This window comes from Sparus aurata, chromosome 7 (genome assembly GCF_900880675.1).
Source record: "Sparus aurata chromosome 7, fSpaAur1.1, whole genome shotgun sequence".
Lineage (NCBI taxonomy): Eukaryota > Metazoa > Chordata > Actinopteri > Spariformes > Sparidae > Sparus > Sparus aurata.
In genome coordinates, this window is record NC_044193.1 from 22780938 (window position 1) to 22793548 (window position 12611).

At 39.4% G+C, this 12611-nt stretch overlaps 1 protein-coding gene across 3 annotated transcripts; it reads left to right on the forward strand.

Moving 5' to 3' along the window:
• Nucleotides 1-4119: 4119 nt before the first annotated feature.
• Nucleotides 4120-12487, forward strand: mybl2a (v-myb avian myeloblastosis viral oncogene homolog-like 2a). 3 transcript variants are annotated; one of them, XM_030424463.1, is made up of 13 exons: nt 4120-4415; nt 4658-4717; nt 5617-5719; nt 6978-7049; nt 7181-7273; nt 7387-7607; nt 7787-7907; nt 8404-8457; nt 8680-8924; nt 9146-9848; nt 10012-10254; nt 10479-10679; nt 10857-12487. In XM_030424463.1, the coding sequence occupies exons 1-13, from the start codon at nt 4405-4407 to the stop codon at nt 11457-11459; spliced, it is 2730 nt and encodes a 909-aa protein (XP_030280323.1). In that variant the 5' UTR covers nt 4120-4404; the 3' UTR covers nt 11460-12487. The 3 variants fall into 3 exon arrangements, with proteins under 3 accessions (XP_030280323.1, XP_030280324.1, XP_030280325.1); XM_030424464.1 differs by lacking the exon at nt 4658-4717; XM_030424465.1 differs by lacking the exons at nt 4120-4415; nt 4658-4717 and adding an exon at nt 4860-4986.
• Nucleotides 12488-12611: the final 124 nt, after the last annotated feature.

Below are 12611 nucleotides of genomic sequence, written 5' to 3' on the forward strand. Positions count from 1 at the left end.
TTTACATGTGCTTTTTTGGATGTGCCGTTAAAGATGTGTACATAACAGAAATAATGTATTTTTTCTGTAATAGACCAATTAAAGACCATCTTGTAAATGTTGTAAAATCACTGCATCTTTGTGATGACCTGGGTGAACTTTGCTGAGATAAATAGATAGATAGATGGATAGATAGATAGATAGATAGATAGAAATCACAACTAATAACAGAAATTAAAAATGGCTCAATGCGGAATATAAGAATAATACATGTCATACAACATACACACTTGCCAAAAATGTAGATATATCAGATATAAATGTATACATCTATAAAATAATCAATACTGACAATTTGGTAAACTATGCATGTGTGTGTGTTACCAGCATAGTTGCCAAACTGTATTCATCTGTGTATGCTGCTAACAGAACATGGGAGGGATTACTGAACCCAAAACAAACACACACTCAGCAGGTAACACTGCTGTTCATTTTGTGTACACGAGAGAAGCAGCTTAACTCTTTGATGCTTGCACAGGTTTGTGTATTTTGTGTGTGTTCAATTGTATCATTTCATCTTCATGAATGTTAATACATGCTAAATCTGCGTGCATGCAATGTAAACACTGTGCATCAGTAAATGTGTCTTTGTTTTCATCTGTGTTTCATTTGGAATTGGTGCTGGATCATTTGAAATCATTTTAATTTCCTGTTTCCTTAATTTAAAAGCATTCTGGTAAACTGAGCACTACTGAACAAGACATAGTTCAGTAACGGTGACTCAGATGTATACACATCTGACGGACAACATTGTGCAACTTGGTGGAGGCAACATGCGGACTAGAGGTGAGCAGACAATTGTTCAAAGGTCCTTTGGCACCGAATTTTTTTCATTCCACATACACACTGACTCTCCACACTTGAACTTGGCACCAGTCACGATACTAATGCCTGTCATCACTGATAATTGTTCGACCACTCTGATTAATCTGAACACACATCACAGCCCCAAACTTCAAAGTCAACTGTGATGCATCGGTTTGACACATGATATTGTGACAGAGTAGCCGACTACCACTAGCACCACCTTTTGGCTTGATGTTGCTGGTTTGTCATCTCTGTTGCGATGGCTGTTTTGACCCTCTGTCATTAAATCTTATCAGTTTTTTTTTTTATCACTTCTCTTTTATGTTTATCTTACACTCACTTAAACCAGCAGAGACTCATTTATTTGGATTTTTCCGAAGCGATCAACAAGTAAATTATTAATCCAAACTGACAAAACTGTTCACCTGTGGGAAGAGTTGAGGCCAAAGTAGTCTCCACTCACAGTCTGCACTACTGCCCCACTTAGTGGTCAAAGAGAACACAACGCATGATGAGAAAACTTAGCCTTGAGTTTCACTGTATTGTTTTTCATTAACTGGAGTAAATGGGAATCCATAGTTTTGCGGTGTTTATTTGTAAGATATGAAAGGCAATTAAAGTGTCATCTTACATTAATCATCTCTCTCTTGTATATATCTGACATTGACTTCTGATTTCCTGCTGATTAATGTTTGTAACCGTTGACCTAAACACCAGTTTATAAAATCACTTCTTTGTTTAAATGTTGTTTTCATGTGAAGCTGCTGGCGGACAAGATTCTTTGATGGCAAAACAGTTAAGTATTTTATTCATCTGAGTAAAGATATGCAATTGTGCACACATGTTTAATGAAAATTATACGCTGATATTTTTATTGTGCATTGTAAGGGCAAAAAGCATTTAAAGCCGTCCCATTAATTTCTCAATGCTCCTTAAATTCTTACAAAATGTGAACACTGTCTTTAGAGATGCAACTCCCATGTCTAAGTTTTATATATTAGTCATTGTGATGGTTTTAACCTATATCAATCTTATCTGACATCTGTGAAATTTGTGTAAATACACATTCAGAAAAAATTGTTGTACATCCATATTTGAAGCTAAAGAGAGACTTTGAGAGGCAGATGAATAGAAAAAGTTTGAAAACAGAATTTTTGGCTCAGGACTGAAAAGGTAACAGATACCGTGCCTCAAACAGGAGGTTGGTCAGAATAGTATTAAAGAATAATAAAAGTTCTGTTTTGACAAGAGCAGAACAATAGAATATAAAATGTTTTCATGTAAGAGTCAGAAATCATCAGTAGAAACAGTAAATTAATAACTTCTCTGTTTTAATCATCAGTGTTCCACCAAAAGAAGAATAATAATCCTGTGCTCTGTGACCACTTCAACAACAAAACCTTCATTTTGTATGAAAGCTACATGCTGTAATAAAATGAACTGTGTATGAGAACTGTCATTTTCAGTACATATCAAACATGTTAACTGTACTTGTATCTTTAGGTGCTACAGCTCAGCTGCCTGACACCAACATGTCATCACTGCCTTAGCTTCATTTCATTTCTTTAAATTCAACATCAACAGACCACCATATATAACAAATTATCATATTTCATGAAACGATTCTGAGGTAAAGTTTATATACTTCCCCTTCCCCAGCTTTCCCATTGGTGACAGTTCTGTGACTGAGAGACATTAATTTTCTAGTAAGCTGAATGTTAGAGTGGCTGACAAGCACCCTGATGGGGTGAAAGCATGGAAAAACTTGTGATAATACTGGCACTTTTACCCTGATATATACACATATTTATATACACATATTATAAATTAAACCTGTTCAGTGAATGAAGGTTTGCACGATTTATTCTGTGGTGCTTCCAGTCTTCACAATACCAAATCCTTAAATCTCTGATCTATGACGACCTGTTCGAGGTGTTGGAGCTGCTCATAAGTGGAACATTAACTGACGTCAAAAGATCTGCTATTCAAATAAATGCGACTCCTGCTGGAGAAGATGTCTGAATGCAACTGTGAAGGACAGTTGCTTAGCAACATTGCTGAGAAGTGGAGGATGGCACTGAAACAGGCAAAGTGAAAAAGAAAACAATTTATCATCTGTGAACTCATAGGAGAACACAGACTACACACACATCTGGCTGGGCAAAATGAACAAGCTTTGCTGTGAATTCTGACATAGACAAACTAGTTTGTGCCTGTGTGTGACGAGTGTCCTTTGACAGATTATTGTGGAAGCCAGAAATAAAGCTGAAATAATTAAATGCTTACAATTAAAACTACTATGACTTTTTATTATGACACAACTGTGTGTTATAAACGTTACCACTTGAAAATAAATGAATTAAAAATATTGTAGAATATAATTACAACCTTAGTATAAAATGAGATGATAGGCTATTTTGCATTAGCCTATCATAGGTAATGTTTTTTAGCGAGCTGTGCCACCATATCATATGGAAAAGTCTACATTGGCTCCTCTTTAAAGGACAAATTCTACAATTCCTTGTCTTTCTTACTGTTTTTTCATTTAAGCTCATTGTTGTTATTTGAGGTTGAGCAGTCTGTTAGTTTAGCCCACGTTAGCCTAGCATAAATAAGTGACCCACCAATGACTTTGTGAAGAGGTTAATTTGGTGTTAAACATCTGTAAGGGTGAACAAGTGTTGTCCTTATCATTACACAAAATTCACTATAGAGTTCACAAATGTCTGACTGAAACTTTGGTTATATTAGTTAGATTTGTGAAGAAAATGTTGCACGAGGCAGATCAGTCAATGGCTGCGCAGCCCAATGCTGTTGTTTCAAACTCACATATCACTCACACTTGCTATCAAGTGAGATACCCTCATTTTGCATCAGTTTATGATAATGTTCTTTCAGCTGGCTCTTCATAGTGAAAACTCTACATCGCCTCCCTTTTATCTTGTGCCATGATTGCTATCTTAAGAGATGTTGACGCCTTGATTAAAACTCATAAATAAGTTATTTGGGATGATTTTTGCCTTTGTTAGCCTAGCATTAACAAGTGACCCACCAGTGGTTTTGCAAAGAGGTTCATTTAGTTAAAAAAAAGTTCTGTAAGGGTGAACTAGTGTTGAACTAGTGTTGTTCTTAAGAAGCTGTTTGATTGAAACTTTGTTGTCTTTTGGAAGAGATTTGTTAACATTATGATGAAGGGAACTGTTAAAGGCAGGAGGCAGACCAGTTCATAGTTGCTTAGCAGCAGCCGTTAGCCGTTAGCGTCGGTTAAAACCGTCACTGACATGCATTGTTTCCGGGGAGTGCGTGCAGTTGTGGGGCCGTGGTGCTCTTGAACAGACCTCAGAGTTACAGTCGCGGGTAAATTTCTCCTGATACAGTGCAACGAGCTCCATGACTGTCTATGTGGCTCGGCGATAAACGCAGATTTACTTCGGCATATGTTTTACAAGTTTTCTTTCTGGTGTTCCTGAAAAGACAGCTTGTTTAGTAGCTGCTTCGGCTAACGTTAGCATTTGATAGCCCCGGTCTGGATCTCGAGACAGGAGAGACAGAGGAGGGATGTCGCGCGGGTAAGTGTGGGGGGATATTAATGTTCGTGGATGTTAAAAAAAAAAAAGAGAAAGAAAAAAGAGAAAGGAAAACACGTGTGTGTTTGTGTTGCGCTTAGGATGGAAACATCTCATAGGGTAATACTCTATAAAGCAGTCATCGCTACAGCTGTGAATCAAGTAGTTGTAACGTTGTGAGAGTGAGATGGTTGTTCCCTCTCTCGTGTCCTTTTAAAAGCCGTTGTTCTGTTGTGTCACGGTAGGGAGCTGGAAAAGCTGGACCCTGCTGTATTTCAGAAGCAATTGCACAAGCTGAACTTTAGGTAGGCATGTCCGAGATCCGTACTGTCATGTCAGGTCACTTCCAGCAACACTGAAATAATCATAACCACCTCGCTTTAGCTTATACAGAAATGTCGTAATGTGAGCAGGGTCGTTGCATTTGCATGTACGCGCCGCTAGAGGCGGACTACTTTCTGAACTAACCGTCAATGCTTCCTTCAAGCGTGTGCACGAACCTGCTAGCCAAGTTTGCTATCTTTAAGCTCCAGCCAAGCTGGCTTGTAAATTTGTCTCTATTTCTTTAATCGCAGTAAGTTTGTCTTGGGAGTTGCCAAATAGACTGTTGAGATATGACAATTTAGCTAAACGCCTTTATATCGTGGTAACTTATTTGGTTTGCAGCAGCTTATGTTAGCTGCTAAGCTAGCTCTGCTTTTTCAGTTGGCAGTTAGCTTATGGTGGGTTGTTGCTGTGGAGCACAACATTCATGCTTGTTGAGAAGGTTATCGGACAGGAAAGTAAAATACACGGGCTTTATACACAAGGAAGTGGTTACAAGTTCACTTAATAATAATTTAGAGATTTCTTGTTTTTATATGAAATAACGTAGTGTTTCAGTCTTTGGATTACTTTAGATGTAGCAATTAAACATGCGTGTTTATTGTTGTTGTAAGGAGATAGATAAACATGAGGTTTAGAAATGTTTTGACATTTGCAGCTGAGACTTTGTTACAACACCAACATTAATAATGCCATTCAAAAACTACAGCATCATTATTAAGTCCACAACAACCATACCATATGTTCATATGCATGTAGATTTTGTATTCCCCAATATCTAAATCTCTATGTAGTGTCTTTTCACTCTGTATAATCTCTCTATGTTGAAATACAATAATTCATGTTGTATCTTAATTTTTGGTTATTTGTGTGGTTGCAGCATGGAAGAAGCAGGAGATAGTAATCCATGCATGGACACAGACTCAGACACAGCAGAAAAGAAAGATGGCACCAGGTGTTCTGTCAAATGGACTCAGGAAGAGGTGAGTGAAAATAATTATTTCAGGTTACTGTTGTCTGTACAAAATAAGTATACTCATTAGGGCTGTAACGATACACCAAACTCACAATTCGGTTTGTATCATGATTTTTGACCCACGGTTCGATACAAACCTCAACCTTTTTTTTTTTAATTAAGCATTTTATTTATGTAACATTTCAATAACTTCTGTATATGATACTCGTCTGATAGTATCAGCGGGGGAAGTATTAGCAAACTGAACCAGTGTGGAGGGCGTGTTGATCGTACAGTCTGATAACTGCACATGTCCCTCACTCAGCTAAATAAAGAGAAATGTCCCACAAAGCAACGTTACAGAACCAAACTAAGGTAACGTAGTAACTGTCTCTGGCAACGAGGAAAAAAATAACGCAGCTGTACGTGGAGAAGTGTCTGTCCTCCTGCCTGTCCTACCGACTCCTTGTCACATTTCTGCCCGAAAAACAGCGTCTGTCACTGGCAAACTATCCCCCGGGAAACAGCCTCTGTCAGCGCGAGTGACAGTCAGACAGCGACCTGTTTACTGATGAGGATTATGTTATTATGTAATTTAGAGTGAAAAACACAACTTTGTTACTTTCCAGGATGTTTTGTGGGTCAGTGTCTCAATCACGACACATTAAAACAGCATCCATATGATTATAAACTATCTGCGGCTTTAGATTGACAGGGGGACACCCCGTGAAACACCTTGAAAACACACACACGTGTCATCATCATGACGTGTACAGTGACATCTCTTCAGGAGCTGCAGCACCGGCTTTCTGTGTGAATTACACAGCGATTCGTCTTTACTCCTGTGGTGCTTCGCTCTGTGTGAACGAACAACGACGGAGAATTGGTGTTAATGCAGCGTCTCTGTGTGAAAGGGGCTACCTATTATTACTCAAAGGGCTGGAACTGGACTGGAAGTTGTGTTGCGATTCTGCCTTCTCTTACTGCGAGACAGGTTCGTGGATCTGAGTCTCGCGATTTCAGTTTCGATACCTGTATTGTTACAGCCCTAATACTCATCTGACAGCATTATCTGGAGCAACACACCATAATGTCAAGTAGTGTATTACAAAGGTGTCTGACTGAAAAGTAATGCTGCATGCTTAGAAGAAGAACCAACTAAGGCAGTTGTAAACTAATGATTAAGACGTTTTGAGATTTCCAAAGATTGGTTGGTTTTCTAGTTAACGTCAAAAGTGAATTACTGTGAATACTGTGTCTCTGAACCGATTTGTTGTTGTGTGCAGGATGATAATCTCAAAATCCTGGTCAACAGTGTTGGAAAAAAAGACTGGAAAACTATTGCCAGTTTTTTACCTGTAAGTATTTGTATTGTGTCAGGCGCAGGTTGACCCAATGTCAGGCTGTGTGTAACTTAAGATGTCTTAATGCTCCCCATGTTCAATTATTTCATCTTGGATAATAAAGGAAGTTCTTATCACTGTGACAGGGGCGTTCAGAATTGCAGTGTATGCAACGTTGGAAAAAGCACCTCGATCCTGAATTAATCAAAGGCTACTGGTCTAAAGAGGAAGATGAAAAGGTGAAACATTAGATAGAACATCTGATACAGACTTTTTTAAAACACAGTCTCTAGTTAATATTGTCCTATCTCATTTTATACTCCTTTGTTTGCCAATGTCTTTGCCCTGACAGATAGTCGAGCTGGTTGGCAAGTACGGCACTGGACACTGGTCCTTGATTGCCAGGCACCTAACGGGCCGGATGGGTAAACAGTGTCGTGAGCGTTGGCACAACCATCTCGATCCACTGGTCAAAAAGAGCTCCTGGACGGAGGAAGAGGATATCATTATTTACAAAGCCCACTCCATTTTTGGAAACCGGTGGGCTGAGATTGCCAAGCTGCTTCCTGGAAGGTGAGTTGGCTAACATTGACCCTAGGGGCCATTGACTTGCTGACATTTAAGTGAATCAAAAGCACTCAAAAACAGTATTTGTTTTTATTTTTAAAATGAATGGGTGATTGTAGAAAATATATTGGCCTGTTTTAAGCTAGAGATGATACTTGAATTTGTATTTTTCATTCCTCTTGCAGGACAGACAATGCTGTGAAAAATCACTGGAACAGCACCATCAAACGTAAAGCAGAGTTGGGCTTGTTCAAGGACGAAGCTGACAGCATTTCCCTTGATATAGAGCAGTTTGTGGAAGGAGAGGTACTGCTCTTACTGAGTTTAGCACAAACTGCAAAGACTCACTGTGTTCTGCTTTTACAGATTTCCACAATTTAACAAAAGGTTTTTTTTTGTTGAAGATGAGATTATATATATATATATATATATATATATATATATATATATATATATATATATATATATATATATATATATATATATATATATATATATATATATATATATATATATATATATATATATATATATATATATATATATATATATATATATATATATACATATATATATATATATATATATATATATATATATATATATATATAAACAGTTAATAGATTAGATATTGATTGTTTACTCATCATCATAGGGACGGTGCAGGTAATATGCCTGTTACTGTTCTAAAATGTACAAAGGTAATGCTAAATGATACGATATTACCATCTGATCAGACTGAAAGTGGAGAGCTGCAAAGCAAAGACATTATTGTGCATTAACGTTATATGTCCTGTTACAGGTCGAATTCAAGTGTGATGTTGTATTAGACACTGAACCAGTGATTCCTAAAGTGGTAAGTTTGTCATAGAATAATTTCCTTAATGAATCAGCTGTATTTTCTTTCAAACAATTATCTAAGGAGAAACATTCAAATTTAACAAAGCAATGGCTGTTAAATTAGAAGTGGTCTTAGATGGATGACAAAAGAAAATATCTTAAATGCTTTCAGAGTTTTTTTTCATTATGCGGCGAGCTGCAGCATGGTTTCACCTTTGTACTCTTTGCTTCGCTACAGTTCAGGCCAGAGAAAGAGAAGAAGCAAAAGGAGCCTCAAAAAGTCAAACAGAAGGCATTCATTCAGCTTCCACAGACTTCAACATCCAGGAGAGAGATCTCCTCCCCTAGTCCCTCCTTGCTCCCTAGTTCGAGTTCCAGTCCCAACTCAAACCCAGGGGGTGCACCCGTAGCAGCACCGGTGGACCAGAAAAAGGTTGTCGATGCAGCACTGAGGATGATTGCTGAGGACATGCTGCCACTCAGGTGACTTATAGTGTTAGTGCTGTTACAGTGTTCACGTTGGGCCAGTGACCGGAAGATTAACAAACTGGGGCATTATAACAACTGACAAGTGTCAGGGTGCTTCTCATGACTTTGCTGCCTGTGGAATATGTCATATAACCATCCCACATCTAATCACTAGTCTGGATCACACACAATAACCATTTGAAAATGTCAATATATCTTTTCTTTGTTCCCCACAGTTTTGTTGAAGGCACAGGCTTCAGGTCATTCATGAGTACCATCAGCCCTGAATACAACAAGCTATCTCAACGAGTTATGGGCCTACAGCTCTATGATGATGTGGAGAGAACCATCAAACCTCAGCTCATCCGTGACCTTAAAGCCTGCCTTGCCAAAACCAAAGATGGTAAGAGTGCCATTCATGTCACTTTAGACCTGTGGGCAGGTGATCCATCCCATCCCGTGGAGGAGCCCATTGTTGTCGTGCAGCTCCACTTTGTCAGTGATTCCTGGCAGATCCGGCGTCCCACTGTGGCGTTCCGTCACCTCAGCCACAAAAACCTCAGCACCACTGTGGCCAGCGAGCTTGAAGGTGTGCTGCTAAGCTACGGCATCTTTCCTCACAGCATTGGCTACATCCTCGTCAACCAAGCCAAAGAAGCCTTGGCTGGGAACAACTTGTTCTGCGACTACAAGATCATGTGCTCCTCCAACAGAGGAGAACCAGATGGAGATGATATAGTGGCATTTCTGTCAGACCAGATGTCTGAAACAGAATCCCCCTTTTCAGAGATGCAGATTGGAACCAGGACCTCCTGTGTGGCCAACACATTGCAGCTTGTGATTAAGGAAGCGCTGAAGAACTCCAGGGTTGTGGAAAACCTGCTCTTGCAGGCCCACAATGTGGTGGCTTTCTTTAGGAGCAGCGCTTACTGGAGTGAGGTAGGACAAAAATGCTGTACTGTACACTGCATTACATTGTTTTTGTAAAGGCACATGATAAGGATGGGTGATACCAAACCCCTTTTATTCGTTATGATTTGAATACCTTTTGCCACAATTTGAACAATACCTGTATGGATACTAATAATTTCTCATTGTTTAGGTTTTGATGAAGGAGTGGAACGTGTCCCTGTGCCCTTCCTCCAGTAGCTGTCGCTGGAACTCCATGATGGTATCGTTACGCCGCATGGTGCAGGAGTCCGCCTGGAGTGCAGTCATGACTGTCTTAGCCCAGGCTCGCATAGAGGCCAATGACACAGCCAGCGCACCGCCGCTGGTCATGGTCAAAAGGGAGCAAGTGATTGACATCCTGGGTCTCCTTGAACCATTTGAGGAGGCCTTGCAGGTAAAAGGGAAAGTTAGAAAGAACTTAATTATGGATGTGGTGGTTAAGATATTATACATTGAATTGGCTGTTCTGAGCTGGGTACTTTGGATTACTGAAACAAAGCAAACAACAACAAAAAATAAATCCATTAAAGTTGCAGCATAAATATAGTGTAATAGTAACCTGTTATTATTTGTAGACGATTATGTGAGATCCTTTTCTTTTTACTTTTTCTAACCCAGGTCCTGCAAGGAAATGGAGTGACCATCTCTATCATCATACCTTCCCTTGTTGGCCTTGATAAGACCTTGGAGAGCCTTGTCACTAACTACACTCACTTTAGCAAGGCCCTGCGTACAGGCCTCCACACACACTTCCAGTCCCTGATCCACCAGAAGGACATGGTATTAGCTGCTGTGCTTGACCCCAGGATCAAGCTCCAGGTACTGAGTTATGCCAGAATGTTGGCAGATTTGTTTTGTCTGTTGCATCAAATGGCGTCTTTGTGTCTCTATTAAACTCCATGTTAAAGTAGATCAAAGAAGAAAACAAAATGCACATCATACTTAACCCACTTTCATAATCGGAACTCTCACTCTGGCTTGAACTTTTCTTTCCAGCCATTTTCTGATGCCAAACATGAGGACCAGACAGATATCCTCGCACCCCCATCAAAGCATGAAGCTCGCACCATCTTGGAAGCTTCATTAAGAAGCATGGAGGCCGCAGCATCTCCCTCTGTAGAGGCAGATAAAGACCAGACAAGCGCAGAGTTGACAAAGGACAAGAATGGTGAAGAGGAAAGCCAAGCCAGTACGCTGATGAAGACATCTTGTGGCAGCTCAGATGACAAGAACTTTGACGGAGTTAATGGAAACGACCTCAAGCGCAAGTCCATCTTTAACTTTCTCCAGCCGCCTGCAAAGAACATGAAGACGTCTGAGGTTGATGTGTACCTGTCTGAGCCACTGTGGGAAAGCAACTACAGTGTGGTTTACTGGAAATCCGCTTTTCGATTCCCCCAGCTCCAGAGCATCGCCAAGAAGCTGCTAGCAGTACCAGCCACCTCAGGGGGCTTCGACCGGCTGTGTCCAATGGCAGCCTGTATCGTAAGAGCCAAGAGGAACCGGCTGCCATCTCACACCACAGAGAGACTGCTTCTGTACAAAAACTCTTTAAAGGCAAAGACTGTTAAAAAGCCCAGTGGGGTTGCCAAACACTGATGGGTCAGGTGACAGTTGGTTCTGACTATTCTGTCCTCCATCCAAAATATACTCCACTCTTGCTTTTCCCTACTTTTCACATTGCATCAAACAGAAACTCAGCCTCATCATTTACTAAAAAAAATGCACTTTTAAACCCATTTGACACCCATCCCCATGATTTAACTTGATGGCCATCAGAGACATTTCTTTGAACATTCGATTAAACTTAATGTATTTAGCCTTATATCTACCTAGAGCTGCAACGATTAACCAATTAGTTTCTTTACTCTTCTATGACATTCAATTGAATATTTTTGAGGACAAGAGACATTTGAGGAAGTCAATCATGGGCTTTGGGAAACACTGATCTAAGATATACTACAAATATATTGAGCGCAATGAGCGCAATGGCGGCCACCATCAAAGAGCTCAAACTGGGGATTTTTGGTTCAGATGACTTATTGTGTAGTGAAAGGCAGATTTTTTTTGCCCCTTCACACTGCTTATTGTTTTTGAGCATTTAAAAATGTCAACTGAAGTGTGAATTAAGATGACTTGACAAATTGCTTAACAGAGATTTTATGTTTTTCTTTGTAGCTGCCACTACCTTCTCAGAAGAAGGTAGTGGCAGGAGAAAAAGAAGCAGTTGTGGTCAAAGTCCATCATTTTCTGACTGACTTGTACTGGTAGTGCTAAAACTATATCATAATGTCATATATAATATATACATATATATATTTTTTAAAAATACGATCATATCAGCAGTGAAAGTGCTTAAACATCAGCCCATGTTTCTCTTAATGGACAGAGATTTTACTCTTAATCAGGTGTGTCACAGTGATAGTGGGTATTTAGTGCCTAAAACAAAAACTGAAGTGACTGAATATGTAAAGCTTTGGAGTGTAATTTGTTTCCTTGTAATTTATTTGTTATGTGTTTTGTATGCTGTAGACTTAAGTGCAGATGGACTGTGTTGGGTTGCTTAACAGTGAATAAAATAAGGCTCTGCGCCTTTTCAGCTTTTTGTAAAAGCTGTGTTTACTTTATTAGTCTATAACAATTTGTTTACATTTTTCATTTTTACTGCTCAGTGATGCTTTACAGTTGATACATCCTGAGAGCCTTGATGATTTACCAGCTCTTAAATTGATTTTTATTAAAGAATAAAGC